Here is a 24,837-nt window from a genome sequence, read left to right as displayed (position 1 = left end):
GTCAAAATAAAACATGACAAAAAACCAGATTTCTGTTCTAACAGAATCCTAAGTTTTTTCAGGGAAGAGGGTAGGGAGATGGTACTAGGGGGAAGTGAGGTACTTTTGTACAATGAGTTTTACGTAGAGGCATAATATTAGAGACTTAAGTTTCTGTAAATGCAGTATCTTAGCACTGAAAGCCTGGAGAGTTATACCTATTATGATACATATAATCTACATTAGTTATAAATACTGTGAAAAAAAGTCCTATGAGAAAAGATCACCTCATACCTAACCTAAATATTTCACACTAACTTTAGGCTCTTTCCTACCAATTCTGTACCCAGGTGGGTACCTGGTAACCAGCTTTTGCATATTAGTACTTCAAATAAATGCCTAATTATTAGTATCAAGAAAAAAATATTTTGTGTATCTTTAGAAGATATTTGAATTCATTTACATAGCCTATAACATATTACTTGCTTTTACAGTAAGCCACTAAGTCTAATATATAAAGACTAACACGCTGCAAATCATGATGGCTTCATATACTTTCCCAAAATTAAAGCCTTCCAAAAAAGGTCTAGGAAACAGAAGCTGATTTGGCTCAGAAAATTTTGCTCATTTATGTCTTCTATAGCCTAATACCATTTGATTAACAAGGTTACAATTTTAGTATATCTGAGCTTTGAATGGATGAATCAGCCTTTAGTCTCAGTTAATGCCTAGATTTTCTCCTTCTTCCTCCTATAAACACCTTACTTGATTGATATTCAGTTCTCAATTACATAAATTGAAATAACACAGCCCAACACTGAGAAGTCAATAGCACAGGTAATAGAAAAACAAAACAGCAAATTTCTAATAAACAGAATCAGGAAAGGAATATAATTTAAATATGACATAGCTGGCTGCCTGGATTTTGCTCCTCTTTTAAATAACCCAAAGTGACAGAAATGCTCCAAACCAGAAAACTCTCATGTTACTTGCAAGGAAAACTCTAAATTGGAGTGATGAGGAGAGAGGAGGCTGACAAGGCAGAACTTTAAAAAATGTAATTCCTCTGGTTACCTGATTTTTAGAAAAATCAAGCTTAAAACCCAGAGTACAATGCCAAAGAAAGTATGCTGGTAATCAAAATCAAATGACTCCTGATAGAATTACAGTCTATAGATTATTAATATATCAACCATATTTGTGGCATTACTTTGGAAAGTAGGCAGTATTTCTTAAGCCTGCAACCAGCTCTAGAATGGAAAGATAATGCCTGTACACAGCAAGAAAAAAAGTAACATAAAACACAGATTTTTTTGCTTTCCTTTTCAGAAACTGAGCCTGGCATTGTGCAGCTGTGGTGCTCCCTTCATCATTCCCTCTGTTTCCACTCTTGCTAATTAAAAGGTTGATCACAGAACACTGTTCTTCTCATTAATTTCAGTGTTCCGATTGGGTAGGATCCCTGCTTACCCCACCTGATCTTTTCACACTGTTGAAGTTAATGTGACAGGAGTCCAAAGATGGATTACCTGCTGCCATATTGCCCATCGCCTCCAATCAGGAGCTATCTGTGTAAACTGATTGTTCTAATTTGCTCTCATTATTTTTACAATATCAGGAGAAAATAACGCACACAGCTCACTGTCAAAGCCATGAAAATCAGCCATTAGTTAAACCCAGACACTGAGTGGCTTTATTAGAGGCACTGCAGTTTATTGATGTAGCTCCAGTCAAAGAAGGCTGCATTTGTTTCAGCAGAAGGAAATGTTTAAGACTGCAAGTAAGTATTTATTGTGGTAATACCCACAGCAACAGGATATTCTGAAAAATCCTGTTTTTCATATAGTTGGTTTTGACACAAATTATATAGCAATGAAGAAATGGGTTGGCATAAGAAAGTAGGTAACATTGAATAAACATTGAGTAGCATGAAAATCTATTAACTCAAATCCATAAGCACGCTTCACCTCCTATACCTTATATAATAAGAAACCCTATTCTGTGACTACAAATGCTAATCAATTAATAAGGGTGATTTTATTTTGTCCCATATAACAACAAATATTTTTTCCAAAACAGAAATTTTATTACTCAGGAATCAAAATTATTTCTATAATGATCACACAAGTATAAATTTAAATGATACTATGTTCTTATAAAATGTAATGTTTCAATAAGATTGATTACTAATCCTAGTATCATAGATATTCACAATATGTTTCAGAATGAGAAAATAAGCAGTGCAGCTAAGCAAACAAGCTGAGATTTAAACCCTTCAGTAAGTGACAGTTTCTTAAAGCAGAAGTCAGAACACCACAGAAAGGTCTGATATTCAGTGAGATAATATCTTTAAAAGATTTGTCCTGGTCATAAAGAATATATATTTCATGTTGTAAAGAAAATGCTAACTCCAGAAGAAAACAGATTTTAACTTGGCATTTCTAGGCTTGTCTTGAGTATGACCATTTTATAAAAATGTTAGCTAAACCCTGCCTGAACAGCATTTTAGGGGGCTGGAGATGAAGGTATAAATAATAGAAACCGATGCCTTTTAAATAAAGGAATTTAACTAATTCACACACTCTTTTCCCCACCTCCCCTCTTTAGTATTAGGAGGAAACATGGCTTCCTCCTGTTTTCTTTCTACACTAAGATTCCTAGGTAATGTGACGGCAAGAGTATGCCCTTCTTGCTGTTCCCCTTTTAATGGCCACTTTTTTTTTTTCCCCCGAGAAATGTGTGCCACGCTTTTCTCCTTAAAATTCCTGCACTAAAAGACTGCACCATACTGCACTCCGCAAAACGTGCTGATGGCGCCAATTACAAGCCCCCAGCCGAATGCTCCAGCCCCCACCATTCGGGCAGATTTATGCGGACTCTTGCCGACGTTATTACAAGTCAGAGTTTATTGGGAAATTGTTACATTATGCGGAGTGTCTAACAAATTGCTTATGCTGCTATAATTGGATTACAACAGCCGCTTGCTCCCACCGGTAAGATTAGGCAAGTAGGACTCCTGCCGATCTCTGAGCGTTAGCAGTAATTTTATTTGCCTTGCCTCTCTCTTTCCTAACAACATGCCTCTCTCCCTGCCAGCTGTCTGCTGAAAAGGCACAGGCTTGTTCCTTGGCCCTAACAATGCAATTACAGCCCCGCAGATCGCACTGTTTGTGCATTAAGTACAGAGCCAAAACGAGGCGAATTGATCGTTTGACTTTTGGAGAAGCCATGTGATCTCTCTGTGCGGGTGATCCGACATGCATCAGCAGGCAATACTGCAGTCAATTCTTGATGAAGAACTTTCTTCTTTCATCCCTCTTTCCCCTAACCTCTCCCTTTTCACTGAGGAAGACACTGACTGGGCTCATTTCATGCTAATCTAGATCAATCCACAAAGACAAGCTCGAGCCTATTAGCTCCCTGGCTAGATAGAAATATGAATAAGTTCTAGCATCTTGAAGTGCCTCAGTCAGATATATCAGTGGTTCCCAACAGCTGAACCGCTGCTATTTAAAAAAACAAACAAACAAAAAAAACGGTTCATAGAGTTCACTGAAGAAATTTACAGAAACACGGTAGTTCAAAAGAACTACCGAAAGTTTTAGATTTGTAAAATAAAACTGCCTTGGAATGGCTTTGTTATAAGCTGTCTATATTCTGTCTATATTCAAGGGCCATCCAGAATCAGCACTAAAACCTGGGTCCTGCCTTTCTCTGCAGATCTGCTCTGCTGGAAGATGCTGATGGCCAACGTGCCTAATCAATGCGGCTGGACTTCAGGCTTAAAAACAGCCAGTCTGATGCCCACTCGGGGCAAAGTTTTAAACACATTTTGTTGACAGCTTTCAGTTTCTTGTTTCTTTTTCTTGTATGTTTAACAATGAGTGCCGGTAGCAAGAAGACTGCACAAGCAATTACTCTTATTTTAGGGCATAATTCATAAAGATTCTGGGCTGGGGTCTGGACTTTTTTTTTTAAATCTCTTTTTGGTTGAAAATGGTTTAAATTTTACCAACTTTAACACAGACCAAGATTCCTGTTTACACTTTCCTCAACCAATGGCATATGCTACTTAGGGTTCCTGAAGCTGATTACACAACAAATGTGCAGTCAATCTGCTGATCCGTTTTGGTGCCCCATGTCTGTATTTTTCTTAAACGGCACGCACATCTAGAAGAAAATATATTCTTACATCCTTAATCTGACAAACACACAAACTCTTGTCTATAAGAGGGGTCCTGGCTTCTCTTATTAATGCAAAGTGAACTTGGAAAAGTCATTTAACTGTGTATATCTCTGTAACCCAATTAACACATTAAGCTCATATGAATATTAAGATTTTCAAAAAGAATATTACATCTGAAGTTCCTTCCTATCTTTTTGAAAGAGCAATAAGCCCAATGTGTAACACATTATACTCCACAGTTTTTCCAACCACATCAGCCTCAATGACGTGGTTATATCTTAGTATGTTCTCTGTAAAGCTAATGTTTAGACCTGACAGAGGCGCCTGTGTGAAGAACGGACCATATGACATGCTACTTGTGGAACAGTATCTTAAAGAAGCCTGTTAACATGTAGTTTAAAACTCAAAAGAAACTCTGAACAGCTGAAATGCCTTATAAATAGCACAGACCCAGAGGAAGTGCAAACGTCTGCATTGTGAATTGTAGATCTTAATTACCGACAATGGCTGGTACAGCAAGTAGCATGGAAAAAAAGTGAAACAGTTGCACTGTTCATGGTTGGCAATAATTCTTCAGGAAAATATTTACTATCAATCAGTTATGAGAAAAGGGACTCTGTGCTCGTAAAACAGCACGTTGCTTCTCATACCAGGACCATTTTGCTTCAGCATAATCTGAATTTAAACAGCTTGTTTCCTGCGGATATAATTTTGGAAATAAATAAAACAAGTCTTCTATCAAAATCTGGAGTGAGTGGAAAGGAACATCACATTTTTCTGTCTCAGTCAGTTTCAAGCAGATTATTAGTCTCAAATAAAAAAATAGTGACAACAACCAATAACAACTAAAATACAGAACATCCACAAAGGGCTACTGAAGGGGTTTATTTCCGAAACATAAAGAGGAAACACTTCTCTTATCTGGGCCAGGAATCTGGATAGATGTATTCAAACAATTCAATTTTAACTGCATGTATTTGTGTATCTGTGGGTGTGGGTAAGGGTAAATTAGGAAAAAAAACCTAAGACCAAAATTTGCAGTAATAGTTTAATAAAGCCAATAGCAAGATAACATAAAAAAGTAATGCTTTTCAGCCTTCCAGTGAGTTTTCTTTACCAATTAAAAAAAATCATGAAGGTTGACAAGTAATAAGCACAATGTGATTATGGATTTTAAAGACTAAGTTGACAGTTAATAATGACTGTCCATTTAAAGCTACAATAAACACAGAGCTCATCATGCTCCAAACACAAATCTCATGAAACACAGGGCCATAACCAGGAGAAAGAATTCTGAAAAAAAACAAAAAGGTATCTCAATGCCTCCAAATATTACTTGGATTAAGTTATAGGGATAAAATAGACCCTCCTACATTTTCAGTTTTTTTTTTGAGACTGAGTCTCACTCTGTCGCCCAGGCTGGAGTGCTGTGGCACGATCTCAGCTCACTGCAACCTCTGCCTCCCGGGTTCAAGTGATTCTCCTGCCTCAGCCTCCTGAGTAGCTGGGATTATAGGCATGTGCCACCACGCCCAGCTAATTTTTATACTTTTAGTAGAAACAGGGTTTCACCATGTTGGTTGGGCTGGTCTTGAACTCCTGACCTCGTGATCCACCGTGCCCGGCCATTTTTAGTTTTAAATTTTTTCTTAGGCCTCTTTCTTCAAGTTAAAGACTAACAAGATTATTGCCAACTTAGGGTGGTTGTAATTTGTTTTACAGCTTTGTTTCTTGTATTCTACAGAGGACTAATTGGTACCCTTCGTATAGAGCTATCATAAGACTATGATATTTCTGGCAAAGAGTTACAATCAAGGTATTATAGGGGTGCAAACATAATACCATTGCTGCTTTTAGGGAAATAAATGGTATTAATGTCTTCTCTAAAACTTACATGAACCATATTCAATAAATAATAAGGTTTTGGCCTATAATTAGTATCTCTAGCCAAGCCAAAGTCACTCTTTGAACTAAAGGACAAAAATGGTTGATATCACAATATTATAGTTGTTCTCACATGGAAATGGTTACAGATTCAGGCCACAATGGAGTACAATCTGAATCAACAACAGACACTTGTACCAAGTTGAGAAAACACTGCAGCCATATCAATGCAGCAGATGAAACTATTCAGTTAAGGGCTAAAGGTGAAGAACAGGAAATAGGGACAAGCTTGCAGACCAACAAAAATAACGACAAGTCATTCCATTCAAAGGTCAAGCAATAGAGGCCAATAGAAACAGTTAGCCGGATGCGGCGGCTCACGACTGTAATCCCATTGCTTTGGGAGGCTAAGGCAAGCGGATCACGACGTCAGGAGATCAAGACCATCCCGGCTAACGTGGTGAAACCCCATCTCTACTAAAAATACAAAAAATTAGCCGGGCGTGGTGGCGGGCGCCTGTAGTCCCAGCTACTCAGGAGGCTGAGGCAGGAAAATGGCGTGAACCGGGGAGGCGGAGCTTGCAGTGAGCTGAGATCATGCCACTGCACTCCAACCTGGGTGACAGAGCAAGACTCTGTCTCAAAACAAACAAACAAACAAACAAACAAACAAGAAACAGGGATCAAGAGACACACAAAACACATGTAAATAAAAAAGAAAAAACTTGGCCAGGCACAGTGGCTCACACCTCTAATCCCAGTACTTTGGGAAGCTGAGGCAGAGAGATCACCTGAGGTCAGAAGCTCGAGACCAGCCTGGCCAACATGGCGAAACCCTGTCTCTACTAAAAAATATAAAAATTAGCTGGGTGTGGTGACACACTTCTGTAATCCCAGCCACTCGGGAGGCTGAGGCAGGATAATGGCTTGAACCCAGGAGGTGGAGGTTGTAGTGAGCCAAGATGGCACCACTGCACTCCAGCCTGGGTGACAAAGTGAGACTCCATCTCACAAAAAAAAGGAAAACCTTTTTCAGTATTCTCATGCTATGGGTACCTCACTGGAGACTGTTGCAAGAAAGAAAAATTTTCAGCTATGTGTTTTTATTTGACATTGACCAACTGATTATTTGGCTCAAATCTGAAGCAATGAACCAGAAGACAGGATGTGGGCCAATAAAAGGAACCAGTGATTTAACTGGGTTCCAATAGGAAATGATAGACATCATTATTAAATTAGATTATTTAAGAGGATGATGAAAGGATATAGGTGTCAGAATAATGTTAAAATAAGCAACAATGCAATGAGAAGGTCACCACCTGGGAGCAAGTGAAACACACTGATGAGCAGCAATGAGCAAACTTACTTTCTCACTCAAGACCCAAAAGCATGGAAGAAATTAAATAATTGTGCTAGATGGCAGAAGATTTTTAACCATGTACCAATAAAGCAGAGGGTGGGAGAAAAAAACAAAACAAAAAAAAACTCCACATCATATAGACACACACCAACCTATTTAGATTAGAGATCCTGGCTTACAAAGTATGGAGAAAACAAAAGGAACAGATGCTCACTTGGCCAGCTCTCAGTGAAACTCATTAAAATCGTCACCCTGTCCTTGGATTGGTGCTCATGCTAAAATTTTACCTTATTTAGCCAGAAGTCACCCACTTGTGATGAAACTAAGAGCAGCATGGCCAAAAACAAAAAAAAGAAAAAAAGAAAGAAAGAATATTTTTAAAGGCCCAAATAACTGTGTATCCCTGTTTCCATGCACAAAAGCAGGATATAAAGTAGACTTGGGCTGGGTGCAGTGGCTCACACTTGTAATCCCAAGTCTTTGGCAGGCCTAGTGGGGAGGATTACTCGAGGCCAGGAGTTCGAGACCAGCCTAGGCAATACAGCGACACCTCATCTCTACAAAACAAAACAACTCTAAAAAACCAAAAACCAACAATTAGCTGGGTGTGGTGGCATGCACTCATGTTCTCAGCTACTCGGGAGGCTGAGGCAGGAAGATCAGGGCTTGAGCCCTGGAGGTAAAGGCTGCATTGAGCTAGGATTAGTGCCATTGCACTCTACCCTGGGCGACAGAGCAAGACCCTGTCTCTAAAAATAAAATAAAACAAAACAAAATAAAATAGGGTCAATTAGCACTTGTTAGTTGTGACTAAATGACTGAAAAAATAAATATGTAATTTATAATTACATTTTGTAGCAAAATATTAACATATTTGGATTTGAGACATTTAACTGATGAACCTACCTTTTTAAACTGTAATTTTAAATAAATTCTGATATTTCTTATATGTATGATTTCGATGGTTATATTTTGTGTGATACATTTCCAGTTGATAGAGCAGGCCCAGAGACTACTGCATGTTTTAAGGAAAAATAAACAAAAACTCTGCTTTTGCTATGGTCTGAACGTTTGTGTTCTCCAAAATTCATGAAGGCAGACCCCTTGTAAATGGGATTAGTGCCCTTAAAAAAAAGAGACCTCGGATATCTAGCTAGTCTCTTCTATCATGTGAGGATGCAGTGAGAAGGCACCATCTATAAGGCAGAGAGCAAGCCCTCACCAGACACTGAATCTGCTAGTGCTCTCATCTTGGACTTCTCAGCCCCTATAAGAAAAAAATTAGTTTTGTTTATAAGCCACCCAGCTTATAGTATTTTTGTTATAGCAGCTCACATGGACTAAGACAACTGTCATTAGATTTTTGTAGCAAAGATAGCAATGACATGACACCAGTCCTAAGCTCTAATAATAACAGTAAGAAACTGAGGGCCTGGATCTATAATAAAATAGGTTAAACTAAAATAGTTCAAGTTGGGAATGTTGTAACAGTAGCAAATCTATGAATAGATATAAAGGCAATATTTTTGCAGATAATTCAAGTAAAAGAAACAAAGCCCATACTTAATAGTACTTATTCCTAAAATGTCTGACACTTGAATTTTAGTCAAAATTCCTCAGTAATTACAGATATTTGGAAAATGTGAGTTATGATAGATATAAAAAGCATCAGATCTCTAATATTTAAGATTAATTTTACATCTAGGCTATAGAGATGACATATATACATGAAAAAGAGGTAGCCCATACACATGACTAAACATACTTGTCCATGTGGATCAAGATCAACAAAAGCAGTATTTCTAACATTAGCCACTCAATAAATAATAATAGTGATATAATAATTGGGTTGTCTATAGCATATTTCACAGTCCTTGCAATGATGTGATGTACTCTATACATAACTGTATTTAAAAACCATAAACTTATCAAAACAATTGTACATTATCTTATACAAATCCTAGTGATATGTGATAATCTACAACTAGTGTCAAGAAACAAATGTGAATCAGTCTAAAGAGTGACCAGAATTCATAAGCAAAACATTCTGTTGCAATTAAGAGGTGGAGAATCTAACTTGCAATCTGTTCTAGATAAAATGATGCCTGTTTGTATTTTTTTCTTAACTATATAATCCTGTAATAATCCTTAAGCAATACTGAGTAAAGATGCCTACAGATATGGCACTGTTATGGTGTGGTATAATATACATTGATGAGCAATATTACTTACTTTGGCCACGCAATTCTCAGTCTTCATAGCAGTGCTTCCTAAACATACTGTTTCTTGGTTTAAGCAGAGTCTGGCACAGCTGTTGTATGTCTGTAAAGAGAATTTGTTGGAAACAGGTTTTTAAAATATTGAAATACTGCCATATCCTGTTTTCAAATTCTGCTCTATTTCTCAAGTCAAAACACAAATAGATTTTATCTATAAATTAAGACTTATGGGAACTGAGAGGTAAGTTAGAAAAGGAGGAGGGCAAAGATACAGGCTACAAAAGCCACTGATGTGCCCATGAACAAGTATGTAAGCAGCAGTGGCTTCATTGTATTAATGATTAATGGAAGCTGGGGGTACTGATTATGTAGCATTTTAAAATGCCAATTGGAAAAGCTTAGTTCTGTTTAAAACAGCAGTTACCGTTCTGAGAAAAGATTTATTTTTGTTGTTTTTCCTTCTAAACTTTCAAAACCATCAAGATCTGAAAGTAGTTAGAGGGCATGTTTCTTTTTTTTTTTTCCCCCCCAGATGGAGTCTTGCTCTGTCACCCAGGCTGGGGTGCAGTGGCGTGATCTCAGCTCACTGCAACCTCCGCCTCCGGGGTTCAAGCGATTCTCCTGCCTCAGCCTCCCACAGAGGACATGTTTCTTTCTCTTTTTTTCTTTTCTTTTCTTTTTTTTTTGAGATAGGGTCTTACTCTGTCACCCTAGCTGGAAGTACAGTGGTGAGATCTTGGCTCTCTGCAATCTATGCCTCTGGGACTCAAGTGATCCTCCAGAGTAGGTGGGGGACTACAGGGGCATGCTACCACGCCCAGCTAATTTTTTGTATTTTTTTGGGGTTTTGCCATGTTGCCTAAACTGGTCTTGAACTCCTGAGCTCAAGTGATCCTCCTGCCTCAGCCTTCTAATGTGCTGGGATTACAGGGACGAGCCATTGTGCTCAGCTGACATGTTTCTTATTCAGAACAATAAATGAAAAAATTTTAAACCATCCAGAAAAAAAAAATTATTTTAAAACCAATCATGAAATATTTTTATAAAAGAATCTCAATACAAGCTTTGACTTTTGGCTTTAAAAAGAAAAAAGAAATAAACCAAAATTGAAAGAACATTGAAAAAAGATAAACCAACACTTACCTAATCTTTTTTTTTTTTTTTTTGAGACGGAGTCTTGCTCTGCTGCCCAGGCTGGAGTGCAGTGGCACAATCTCGGCTCACTACAACCTCCGCCTCCCAGGTTCAAGTGATTCTCCCGCCTGAGTCTCCCGAGTAGCTGGGCTTACAGGCGCCTGCCACCATGCCCAGCTAATTTTTTGTATTTTTAGTAGAGATGGGGTTTCATCATGTTGGCCAGGCTGGTCTTGAACTACTGACCTCAGGTGACCCACCCGCCTCGGCCTCCCAAAGTGCTGGGATTACAGGCAAGAGCAGCCTCACTGGGCCTATCTAGACCTTAGAAGTTATCCCTTAAGTACATCTGGTAATGTTGAAGAGAGAAAATAGAAAAATCAGGCCAGGTGCGGTGGCTCATACCTGTAATCCTAACACTTTGGGAAGCCGAGGTGGGAAGATCGCCTGAGCTCAGGAGTTTGAGGCCACCCTGGGCAACATGGTGAAACCCTGTCTCTACTAAAATACAAAAAATTAGCCAGGCATGGTGGTGGGTGCCTGTAGTTCCAGCTACTCAGGAGGCTGAGGGACGAGAATTGCTTGAGCCCAGGAGATGGAGGTTGTAGTGAGCTGAGATCACACCACTGCACTCCAGCCTGGGCAACAGAGCAAGACATTGTCTCCAAATAAAAAAGAAAGAAAAAAATCATAGGAAATGGATTTTAAAAATTGGTGATAGCTGGGCACAGTGGCTCATGCCTGTGATCCCAGCACTTTGGGAGGCCGAGGCAGGGGAATCACTTGAGCCTAGGAGTTTGAGATCAGCCTGGGCAGCACAGCGAGGCCCTGTCTCTACCAAAAGCAAAACAAAACATTGGTAATACTATAGTTATACTTTATGAAAAGCAAACTTATTACTGGACAATATATTAATAGAAATGTTTCCTTTTAGTCTTAAGTTTTTACTGACGGTATAAATTATGTTTATCAAACTTTAGTGTGCATCAGAATCATCTGGAAGGAGGGCTTGTTAAAACACAGATCACGGTGGGGCCTGGTGGCTAACACCTGTAATCCCAGCACTTTGGGAGGCGAAGGCAGGAGGATCACTTGAGATCAGAAGTTTGAGACCAGCCTGACCAACATGGTGAAACACCGTCTCTACTAAAAATACAAAAAAAGAAAATAAAAAAATAAAAAAAATTAGCCAGGCGTGGTGGCGCATGCCTGTAATCCCAGCTACTCGGGAGGCTGAGGCAGAAGAATCGCTTGAACCCGGGAGGCAGAGGCTGCAGTAAGCCTAGATCGTGCCACGGCACTCCAGCGTGGGTGACAGAGCAAGACTCTGTCTCAAAACAAAACAAACACAGATTGCTAGGTTCCATCCCCAGAGCTTCTGAACATTTGCATTTTTAACAAGGCCCCAGTTGACGTTAGTGCTGCTGATCCAGGAACACTCTTCGAGAACCATTGCTATAAATACTTGTGTTGGATTTAAGAAGAAAAATCTTAAGACACTCAAAACCAACAGTAACAAAGAATTCAATTTTTTAACATTTTGAGATAATTTTAGATTTATAGAACAAGTACAAAAATAGTAAAGTTCAAGCACAGTGGCTCATGCCTATAATCCCAGCACTTTGGGAGGTAGAGGCAGGAGGGTTACTTGAAACCAGGAGTTCCATACAAGCCCACATTTCTATTAAAAAAAAAAAAAATTAACTGGGCGTGGCAGCACAGGCCTGTAGTCCTGGCTACTCAGGAGGACTGACTGAGCCCGGGAGTTGAAGACTGCAGGGAGCTATGATTATGCCATTGCACTCCAGCCTGGGCAACAAATCAAGACATCATCTCTTTAAAAAAAGAAAGAAAGAAAAAGTAAAGATTTCCTATATACTTGTCACCCAGCTTCTCCATATGTTAACATCTTACATAATTACAGAACATTTATCGAAACTAAGAAATTAACTTGGTACTATATAAAGTACAGAACTTACTCAGGTTTCACCAGTTTTTCCACTAACGTCCTTCTTCTGTTCAGCATCTAATCTAGGATCCCACATGGCATTTATTTGTCATGTCTCTTAGGGCTCCTCTTATTTTCAACAATCCCTCAGTCTTTCCTTGTCTTTCATGACTGACATTGCTAAACAGCACTGATCAGTTAATCTACAGACTGTGCCTCAAGTTGGGTTTGTCTGATATTTTCTCATGATCAGATTGAGGTTATTTTGGGGAAAGATACTTTAGAGGTGATGTGCCCTTCTCACTGCATCAAATCAGAAGGTATGCTGGTATTTCTGGTGATGTTAGCCTTGATTATACAGCTAAGGACATGTCTGCCAAGATTCTCCAGTATAAACATTATTTTCCCCTTAGGAATTACTGAATATATATATATATATATATATATATATATATATATATATATGGCAAAATACTTGGAGACTATGCAAATATTCTGTTTCTACTTGCATCTCAGCTTGCTAATTTTAGCATCCATCAGGTGCTAATCATGCCTATGGTAATTTTTACTGTGTATTCTAATAGTGAATTTATTATTTTTGTCTTTCCTTCCACATTCACTGGAATTCTTCTGTAAGGAAAAGATGTGATTTCACCCCTCATTTATTTATTTATTTACTCATTTGTTTATATCAGCATGAAGAGATATTTTAAAGAATCTGATTTTGGTCAACTATCATTCTTTGGAAAGAAAATAGATAAAATTTAAGAAAAAATGGGGAAAATAGTAGAGATATATAACTCCCCATCGACATTATAAAGTCAGTTCTGTTTTTGTTTTTGTTTTTGTTTTGAGACGGAGTCTCACTCTGTCTCCCAGGCTGGAGTGCAGTGGTGCAATCTCGGCTCACTGTAACCTGCACCTCCCAGGTTCGAGTGATTCTCCTGCCTCAGCCTACCAAGTAGCTGGGATTACAGACATGTGCCACCACGCCCGGCTAATTTTTGTATTTTTAGTAGAGACAGGGTTTTACCATGTTGGCCAGGCTGGTCTTGAACTCCTGACCTTAACTGATCCACCTGCCTTGGCCTCCCAAAGTGCTGGGATTGCAGGCGTGAGCCACCACGCCCAGCTGTTTTTCTTTTAAACAGGCTAAACCTTAAAAAATTTACCAACTTGTTTTATTCTTATAATTTAAGTAAAAATTATTTCAAAATATATATGAAAAAATAGAGCATTAGAAATTAGTGTACAGATTTAAATATTGGTGCATGTAAATTCTGGGCTCTAGATTTGTTATTTCTTTTGCGTTGTCTAATTCCACAAACATTTACTATTCATACACACACAAACATAAATATTTTTAAAATAAAATTCACTATGTTTTAAAGATAAATTTATGAAGTAATCAGTATTTGCTGAAAAAAATATAACTTGACTCAAAGAGTTCCGCTTCCAGTAATGGCAGAAATGTTTGTATCAGATAAACCCTCTTGCAGATAGGAAAAACATTTTAAAGCTACATAAAGGCACTGGAGATCGACTTAAAAAAGACGGAAAATGGGGAAGGAGTGGCCTGATCTTGAAAGAAGAGAACCACACTGGGTGAGATGTGTGTTTATGTGCCTTTCCCCTGAAGGCACTCACGAGTCCACTTGGTGCAGGGTGACTAGAATTCAATCTGAAAGCCACAGTCTATTGGCTTGAGATATCAAGTGATAGAGTTCAAAACTGCCATAGTGGCTGGCAATAGAGAACAGAAATCCCAGAAATGAAAGAGAACCACAGGGGAAGGAGGAAGACTAAAAAATTACATATAAATTCCCCTCAAATCTATGGCTAACACCCAAACTACGTACATGAAGGGGAGATTCCAAGGATTTCAATGGAGAGCAACAGCTGGAGGGTTGAAAGGCCTGTGCAGATATTCCAGCTGCTGCTCATGGGGGGAGAAAGAGTTTAGAGTTTGACTTCTATCAAGTTAGAGGGATGTAATAACATCTTAGGCTTTCCATTAAAAATTCAAAGAGACCGTGAGTTTAGATTCAAGAGTATGTCTTAGGACTAAGGGCAAAACCAAAATACACCTGACCTTAACAAATACAAAACCAAGCCTCCACAAGGTCATAGTGATCAGCCAGTAATTTAATCAGAGGAAGAAAAAATGAATTCAGAGTTTCTGCAATGTACCATTTATAATGTTGGTTATATGATCAAAAATTACTAAAAATGAGAAAAAGGAGATAAATGGGATCCATTGTCAAGAGAAAAATGAACCAAAAACCAATCCTGAGAAGACCTAGTTGTAGAAATTAGCACATATTATAGCTCTAAAGAAGCTATAATAGATATGTTCAAACTTGAACATAGCAATAAAAGATATGATCACAATGAATAAACAGATGAAAAATTCTACCAGAAAATGAAAAACCAAAAATAAACTAAATAGAAATTCTAGAACTGAAAAGTGCATTATCTGAAATGAAAAATTCAGGCTGCGCATGGTGGCTCATGCCTGTAATCCCAGCACTTTGGGAAGCCGAGGCAGGAGGATAGCTTGAGCTCAGGAGTTCAGGACCAGCCTGGGCAATGTAGTGAGATCCTGTCTCTACAAAAAATAGAAAAAATTGGCCAGGCCCAGTGACTTACACCTAGCACTTTGGAGGCCGAGGCGGGCGGATCACCTGAGGTCAGGAGTTTGAGACCAGCCTAGCAAACATGGTGAAACTCCATCTCTACCAAAAATACAAAAATTAGCTGGGCATGGTGGCACGTGCCTGTAATCCCAGCTACTTGGGAGGCAGAGGCAGGAGAATCGCTTGAACCCGGGAGACGGAGGTTGCAGTAAGCCGAGATTGCACCACTGTTCTCCAGCCTGGGCAACAGATTGAGATTCTGTCTCAAAAAAAAAAAAAAGAAAAAAAAAAGAAAAAAAAGAAAAATTAGTTGGGTATAGTGGTGCACACCTGTAGTCCCAGCTACTTAGGAGGCTGGGGTGGGCGGTTGCTTGAGCCCAGAAGGTCAAGGCTGCAGTGAGCCATGTTCATGCCACTGCACTTCAGCCTGAGCAACAGAGTGAGACCCTATCTCAAAAAAATCAAAAAATTTACTGGAGAGGCTTAAAAAGCAGACTGGAAGTGACAGAAGAAAAGGTCAATGAAGACAGATAAACCGAAAAAAAAAAAGATAGATAAACTGAAATCATATAAACTGAAGAACAGAGAGAAAAAAAGGAGATTAAGAAAAGAAAAAAAAAAAGATCGGTCTTAGTCACCGTGTGGGACAATTCTGGATTATCTAGAATATATGCGTGGCTGGAGTCCAAGGAAGGGAGAAGAGAATGGTACAGCAAAGAAGTTATAAAAATAGTGATCAAATACTTCCCCAAATTTTGTGAAAACTAGCGGCTTTCTGATTTAAGATCAGCAAACCCCAGTCATGTTAAAAATACAAAGAAAACACATATAGGCCCATCACAGTCAGAACTGCTGAAAACGAGTGATACAGATAAAACCTTGAACGCAGCCAAGGAAAAAGGGGATGTTATGTATCTAGGATTAACAATATAAATAATGTCAGGCTTTTCATAAAAAAATGAAGGCTAGGAGACAAGCGAATAATATTTTTATTTCACCGCAACCTCCGTCTCCCGGGTTCAAGCAATTCTCCTGCCTCAGCCTCCCAAGTAGCTGGGACTACAGGTGTGCGCCACCATGCCCAGATAATTTTTGTATTTTTAGTAGAGACAGGGTTTCACCATATTGGCCAGGCTGGTCTCGAACTCCTGACTTCAGGTGATCCACCCAACCTTGGCCTCCCAAAGTGCTGGGATTATAGGCATGAGCCACCACGCCCAGCTGGGAACAATATTTTTAAAGTGCTGAAAGGAAAAAAATCTTAAACCAGGTTTCCTGTGTTAGGAAAGGGGTGGGGTGGCTCATGCCTATAATCCCAACATTTTGGGAAGCCAATGCAGGATTGCTTGAGCTCTGGAGTTCAAGACCAGCCTGGACAACATAGGGAGAGACCCCATCTCTACCAAAAACAAGAAAGAAAGAAGAGAGAGAAGAAAAGAGAAGAGAAGAGAAGAGAAGAGAGGGGAGGAAAAGAAAAGAAAAAGGAAGGAAGGGGAAGGAAGGAAGGAAGGGAGAAAAACGAAATATGGAAAGAAAAATCTAGAACAAACCCTGTGGGGTTGAATTAGAATTAGAGTTATCAATGTGAACTAATGGTTTCAAAGTATATAAATATAGATGTAAAAGAAAAGTCAGTGTTTGAATCTTGGTTTTTAAATACCATTCTGCACTAAAGGGAATCATACATTCATGGAAATACGGTTGACTCCAGGACTGACCAGGGAAACTATAAGATGGAAATACTCAGAGAACGATGAAGATAAGTCAAAGGGGGCATGGAAGCCTGCCGAAAGAGGCTTTCAGTAGCCCAATATGAAACAATCACAGTATTAAAATAAAAGATATTAACATATTATAATCTGTTGAATAAACAGGAAACATTTCTTCAAAAACACAAATTACCAAAATTGACACATGAAACAGAAAATCTGAACAGCTCTATACCTCTAAAAGAAATTCAAATTGCTCTAAAACATCTTGCCACATAAATTTAAATAATAAGTTTAAAAAATCTTTCACAAAGAAAACTACAGGCCCAAGTGGTTTGTGAATTCTATGAAATCTGAAGGAAGAAACACCACCAGGATTATACACAAGTGCTTTTAGAAAACAGAGGAGGATGGGAGGAAGATTTCCCAATTCATTTTATAAGACCAGCATAACCCTGATACCAAAACCTGGCAAACACTTAAAAAAGAAAACTGCAAACCAGTACCTCACATGAAACAGACACAAAAACTCTTAACAAAAATCAAGGTAATTTGTCGTATTAACAGAATAACGGGGGCAAAATCCTATATATCTCAGATGGAAAAAAAAGTAGTTATCTATCTGTCTGTCTATTTTTGGAGATAGTTTCTCTTTCTGTTGCCCAGGCTGGAGTGCAGTGGTGTGATCATAACTCACTGTAGCCTCCAACTCAGTGGGCTCCAGCGATCCTCCCACTTCGGCCTCCCAAAGTGTTGGGATTACAGGAGTGAGCCACCACACCCAGCTCCTCACAGACTGCTTTTTAATAGAAAGTGCAAGGTTGATTCTAAAATTTATATAGAAATGTGAACTATCTGGAATAACAAAAAATAAAACAACAAATCTAGAGAACTCACACTACCTGATTTCATGGCCCATTATATAAAATGACAATAATCAAGACACTATGGTATTTGGTGCAAGGATAGACACCTATCATTTTTCTTGTCTGCCTTGTCTACAGGGACATAAAATAGGGATGGGTCAGTACCTTAGGCACTGTCACCCACTGCTCTGGGTCCAGCAGCAATGTTTTCTTCAGGAGGTTCGAGAATATAACTCTTTTTTTACAATTTTTTTTTTTTTTTTTTTGAGACGGAGTCTCGCTTTGTCGCCCAGGCTGGAGTGCAGTGGCGCGATCTCAGCTCACTACAAGCTCCGCCTCCTGGGTTCACGTCATTCTCCTGCCTCAGCCTCCAGAGTAGCTGGGACTACAGGCGCCCGCCACTACACCCGGCTAAGTTTTTGTAATTTTTAGTAGAGACGGGGTTTCACTGTGTTACCCAGGATGGTCTCGATCTCCTGACCTCGTGATCCGCCCGCCTCGGCCTCCCAGAGTGCTGGGATTACAGGCGTGAGCCACCGCGCCCAGCGAGAATATAACTCTTATATAACTAAATGGTTTGGACAAATGAATTCATGTAATTCAATGGGGGAAAAGAAAGTCTTTTCAACAATGGTGCTGAAACAACTGAATGAAATTATGGCAAAAATAATGAAGCCCAAACTCTACCTCATGGCACGTATAAGAATTAATTTGAGATGGATCATAGAATTAAGTATAAATAGTAAACTTATAAAGCTCCCAGAAGAAAACTTAGAAGAATATCTTCACAATCATGGGGTAGACAAAGAAGATTTCTTAGGTAGGACCAAAGGAAGTATCCCTTCTAAAAGAAAAAACCGGCTAGGCGCGGTGGCTCGCGCCTGTAATCCCAGCACTTTGGGAGGCTGAGGCGGTCGGATCACCTGAGGTCTGGAGTTCGAGGCCAGCCTGGCCAACATGGTGAAACCCCGTCTCTACTAAAAATACAAAAATTAGCATGTGGTGGCGCATGCCTGTAATCCCATCTACTCAGGAGGCTGAGGCACAAGAATTGCTTGAACCTGGGAGGCAGAGGTTGCAGTGAGCCGAGATTGTGTCACTGCACTCCAGCCTGGGTGACACAGCGAGACTCCGTCTCAAAAAAAAAAAAAAAAAGAAAAAAAAAGAAAGAAAAATTGGTAAACTGGATTTCATCCAACTATTAGAAACTTCTCATCAAAACACACCATAAACAGGCAAACCATAGACTGTGAGACATAATCAGAGTACATATATCTGACAAATGAATGGTATCCAGAATTCAATACAGTTGAGTCTACAACTCAATAATAAAAAGGCAAACAATGCAATTTTTAAAAATGGCTAAAAACTTAAAAGATACTTCACAAAGAAAATGTCTGAATAACCAATAAGCACATGAAAAAGTACTTAACATATGCTCACCAAAAACCTTTATAGAAGAACGTTCATAGTAACTTCACTTATAATGATGGAAATGGCTCAGATATCCACCAAAAGGAGACAGAAAACAAACTGCAATATATTTATTCAACTCAATGAAAGAGAATAAACTACTGATATACACAGCAACATAGAGGAATCTCACAAACATTATGCAAAGTGAATGTCAGACCCCAAAAATATAGCATTCCATTACACAAAATTCTAGAAAAGGCAAAATTACAGTGACAGTAAGCTGATCAGTATTTGATCCATTGGTGGTGCAGAAAATAAGTAGAAAGGAGAACAAGAGACATTCCTAGGTTATGAAAATATTCTATAGTTTAATTAGGGTGGTGGTTACACAGGTGGTTAGATTTATCAAAAATTCAGACTTATACAATTAATATCTGTAAAATTCACTGTATGAAAACTTCCAATAGAAGTATCTTAGGAGTAAATTTTTTACAGAGGTTTGTCCAGTCATCAATTAAATGTATCATGCTATTTTTCTGAAAATACGAAGTTATAAAAAGAAAATTTATTTTCCTTCAAAATTACCCTCTTTTCCCTTCATGAATGAATATGTAATAACATATTTAGGGGACCATTAGATAGATTCAGAAACTCTGTGCCAGGCCTGAGGGAGTTTCCAGAGTAGGGCTATATATAGGACTTTATTTTCTAGACATTCCATCTGTAAAATGGGTAAATGACTTTGCTGATCTCCCAAGGAAGTAACACAGATCAATAAACTAAAATTTGTCATAGTTCCTTTACCACTCTGCAATTAAAAGGCTAAAACATTCAATATTTTCCATTCAATATTTTCCTGTAAGACTCTCTCCAGTTTGAAATCCAACTAGTGAATATAATAGCCACAGGCAAGATAGGTTCTGTCCCCATGCAACACTTGAAAAGGTAGCTTCATTGCTGAACCAGAGGCAGAGAGTTTTGTGTTGGAGTACTTTAATACGTTTTTATATCGCATATAAAGCACATAAGCATAAACTAGTAAGATGCCTTGCTGAAAACTACCTTCTTTGTGAAAGCAGGCTGTAATTCTGAACAAGTTTTCAATTTTCACACTGCTGCTAGGGTAAAACATTTTAAAGAGTTTAATTTTTTACAATGGATTCAATGACATAGGATTATCTAACAAAGTAATGGCTAATCAATAGAAGGTTTAGTTGTCAGGTGAAACATATAACACACTAAAAGGGATTGATTGCCAGACTTGCCCTTATTTACTAGAAGGTATATATTTAAAATGACACAAACTTGTTACTGGGCTGCATTGTTTTAACCTTGCAAAAAGCTGCTTAAGAAATCTGTTCAGCAGCCCTATAGCATAACAAGATATAGTATAATGAAAATCGTTAGTGACTGGGAGTGGGGGTATAGGAAGACAGGGACTTCCAGATACATGGTAACATCAAATCATGTCCCACACAAGAATATGGTATAGAAAAAGCAAACCAAAAAGCAATATCTAAGGAAGCTGGAAGTGGGTTTTAAAAATGCCACACAGATGCTACTGAATCTTGTTCAATAGATGCAAAGCTGCATCTGCTATCATTCCGTGTTGTTTTTAGGGCAGATTTCTTTTTTAGGGCTCATGCAGATGAGCACAACAGGCTTCCTCCCACCCCACCCCCCGCCTTTTTTAATGGTACATCCAGAGTAAGCACTGAAAACAAAATGAATTGGGCCCATATGGACTTTGACCAGCATATAAACTGTTTCCTTTATAATTTATTCCCAGTATCACAACTCTCTATATGAAAATACACTCTTTATGGTCATTGCAACCCAAGAGTTCAATAATATTTTTCCTACTAAGTCAGTGATTACACAATTTATCAAAGAATGATTACATTAAAATACAAATAAAACAAAGCACCAACCCCCTATACGGTCTTCCTTCCTCAGAGTAATTTTAAGAAAGCCGGTTATTAAATTGCTCCTTTTTGAAGAAGGGTTTTTGTAGCTAGGCACAAATTGCCAAACCGTGTTTTCTTAAAAAAGTTATTAGACTCTAAAGGATTCAACAGAAGTGGGAAGTTATATAAACAAATCACTTCGTCAGATTTGGAAAGATCACTTTTGTCTTACTTAAGAGACCTACATTAATTACCTTTAAGATCTTTTACATGGACTATTTAAAATAAGTACAATTTATTTATTTATTTCAAATGAGGTGCTTCTTCCAAAGTATTAAATAATGTCTACAAATGCAAAGGCATTTTTATAAATAGGTAATTAAAACAGATGACTAAAATTAAGTCAAGCTGCAAAACATTACCCAGAATGCATTGTGATTTTTTTTATTAATAAACATCTCAGGCAATTTTTTTTTTTACCCAAAGCCCAAAGCACTTTAGGGGGGCAAAAAGAGGTAGCAAGTTTTATAGAGTAAAAAAAACCAACAACAAACAACCACACATATATAATGAAATAATGCAAACCCCAAACGAAAGTATTTACAAGACAGTCCCTTAAGCATAGTTTGTCATATTGCAATTACACCTTGCCTACTGCCAAGCCAAAGTGCTTACTATTGCCACTAGAGGGAGAAGTGTCTTAACACAAAGCAACGGCAGATAGGGAATGGGTTTTCTCGAGCAATTACCAGAACAAAGCTCCCTTGGCTGTGTGTACCTTCTAATTACTCAATACAATTAAAGTGACTAACCTAAAACAAATAGAGAAAAAAAAAAAAAACCCTGTCTGCCTGATATCAGGGACTTCATTAAACCTTTTTCCCTCATCAATCAAATCAGAAAGAAGGGAATGCCATCATATATGAACATTACAGAGCTATTAAAGGAAGCAAATTCTGTGTTTTTTTTTTTTTTTTTTTTTAAAGGAAGAAAAGGAGCTCTCTTGAAAAAAGAAATGTCTTGGTATTTACCCATCTGGATGCTGCTTGAAAATAAATTGTCCTCCAAAGAACAGAAATACAGTATGTTTTCTCTCAGTTCACTGGCTTATGAATGACTTTTTGTTGTTGTTGTTGTTTTGTTAATACACACTATAATGTCATTTTCTGTGTCAGTGATGTGCTTTTTCCTCCTACTCATCCAACTGTATAAAGGAGCTATGCCCATCAGACTTCCATGCTTATACTGGCTGATTTAAGTTCTTCACTGCTGTTTTTTGTGGATCTACTCCAAGGCAATGTTTAGAACGCAGGAATTTTTTCAGGGGAGGGGAATATGGTAGAAAAGGGAAACAGCTACTTATTCCTTCTAAAAGACTTATGTAGTTCCTTTTATAAGGCCCAGTCATTAACAGAAGATGACAACACAGTCATTTTTCTTTCAGCTGACAATTGTGACATTTTTCCAGCAGCGTGCAAGGTGTTGAAAACCTGGCAGCTGTTACCTCCTGGGATGAAGATACTTTTTTATCCTCCCTTGACAGTTTAACTCAGTGGGTCAGCACCTTTAAAGACTGCAAAGTATCCTTGAAGAGGATGGAAGCTTGAATTACTGCTCCCTCCCTAATCAATGTAAACCCTCACTGCAGGTGAAGTCTCCATCTATAGAGGTGCATGGGGGAGGAAAATGTAATGCCCTGAGCCAGATGGTTTTTATCTTGTTTTTAAAGAATAAAGGAACAAGCTAACAAGGGAGACAGCTACTTTGTTAGCTTCTTGGCCTCTCTCATGGCTTTGCATCCCCAGGGTTCCAGCTACACAAGAGAAAGAATACAGAAAAACCTAAACACTTAAAGAAATATAACTAGAGGGCTGGCATCATGCTGCTTTCAGAGAGTTGAGAGAGCTCTACTCAATGCTTTATTTATCACTGCCCACGTTCTCAGGATGGTAAGTGGACACATACACAAAGGAAATGGGGGATGGGAGAGGGATTAGACAACGGTCACAATTTACTCAATTACAGAGAAAGGCAGGGCTGACAGATCCTATTAGCACCAATGAGAAGCAAAGAGTTGAACGTTGTAATGCCACAATTTTCAAAAAGTAATGAGTACTTTCATGTATCCTCCCAGGCCTTTGCCCTTGATTGCAGATAGGAATAAAAGGTAGGAAAACAGTGGCTATCCTTTCCTTGACTTCACATTTTTAGGAGTAAAACAAAAATTGTAGCTATTTTGTACATCCTTTATATAAAAGTTCTTATTTAATGCCAAGAAATGAGATTATTCTGAAACTAAGAAAATTAACTTTCTTTACAAGGATATACTGCTCTACTTCCTCTCCCTACCCCAAACTCTTCCATCTTCAGATGCTGGAAATGAAACGAAAAAGCAGGTATACAAAATGACTTGGTGACAGACACAGGGAACAGTGTCTCTTAATTTCCACCGTCATTATTTCTTGTTCTGGTAATATCTTTGTTGGGTTTTGGAATTACTGTTATGGTGGATTTACAAGTCAAGAAGTGTTCTTTCCTTCTCTATTCTGTGAAAGGGTCTGGCATAAAATTCGTATCATTTCTTCCTTAAATATTTGTTGAATTCACCAGTAAAACCACATGTCCCTTCTGAAGATTAATTAAATTTATTTAATAGACATCAGGCTATTCAAATTTTGCTTCACCCTGTGTTAAGAGTTTTGGTAAGTTGTATTTTTCAAGGAATTTGTTCAACTTGCCAAATTTTTGGTATAAAGTTGTTTGCTCCTCCAATATTTAAATAGCTCTCCAAATTAACATGCAGTAGTTATGTCCTATCAACAATGGCAAAACGCTATTTTTGAATAATATATGTCAACTATAATATTAGTTAAAAACAATGTTAAATTGCTAGAAGATAACTGAACTTTTTATAATCAATAGTGAGTTTCTGAAATCCCATTAGAAATATCTGCAAAAGAATCTCAAGTTAATGAGATGCAAATCCTACTTGTATCAACACTAGGTATAAGGCGGCCTTGACATCTTTTTGTCTACAGAAGTTGACTACAGGAAAAACAAAACAAAACAAAAACAAAAAAACAAAATAGCAAATGGCACTTCATTATTGTCATATGCAATAGAGAAAAGAGGGAGTTTAAACAGCTTATATACTATGTCCTACCTTAAAAAAAATCAGCAATGGGGTAATCAAGTTCAGGGCAGTCCTGGACAGCTGCCCTGTGACCCGCTTCTATTGACCCCTGCTATTCATCACTCTTCCCTAAGATAGAGAGGGCAAGCTCCTAGGGAGTGACCACCACAATAGACAGACACAAGCCAACAGTAATCTGGTTCGAGCAAAAAACCAGATGGCACTGCAATAAATTTACAAATCTGCATTCATGGGGCTGCTAAAACACCCAGAAGCTAAAAGACTCTGAGGGCCCCAGGAGGATCTCCTACTTCCCTGTTTCTAAAGGCCATTTCTCTTTCCAAGAACATTGAGTTCATGCTCTTCACAAAGAGAATGGAGATAAAACCCTTTACAAAGAAGGGAGGAGAAAAAGCCTCATGACCTAATTAATCTCCAGAGCTTGGATCTCAACACTGAA

General features: G+C 38.3%; 1 protein-coding gene across 12 annotated transcripts in view; it reads right to left on the bottom strand.

Annotated features, from left to right (window-relative positions):
- Positions 1 to 24,837, bottom strand: part of BTRC (beta-transducin repeat containing E3 ubiquitin protein ligase) — a 201,033-nt gene that overhangs the window by 67,125 nt on the left and 109,071 nt on the right. For all 12 annotated transcript variants that reach the window (XM_055093298.2, XM_003825489.4, XM_055093297.1 and 9 more), the window contains one exon: positions 9,642 to 9,731. In XM_055093298.2, the coding sequence (XP_054949273.1) occupies positions 9,642 to 9,731 (90 nt within the window). The remainder of the gene's footprint in view (positions 1 to 9,641; positions 9,732 to 24,837) is intronic.

The sequence above is a fragment of the Pan paniscus genome, chromosome 8 (genome assembly GCF_029289425.2).
Source record: "Pan paniscus chromosome 8, NHGRI_mPanPan1-v2.0_pri, whole genome shotgun sequence".
In the NCBI taxonomy this organism is placed as follows: domain Eukaryota; kingdom Metazoa; phylum Chordata; class Mammalia; order Primates; family Hominidae; genus Pan; species Pan paniscus.
This window is presented reverse-complemented; position numbering and strand designations above follow the sequence as displayed.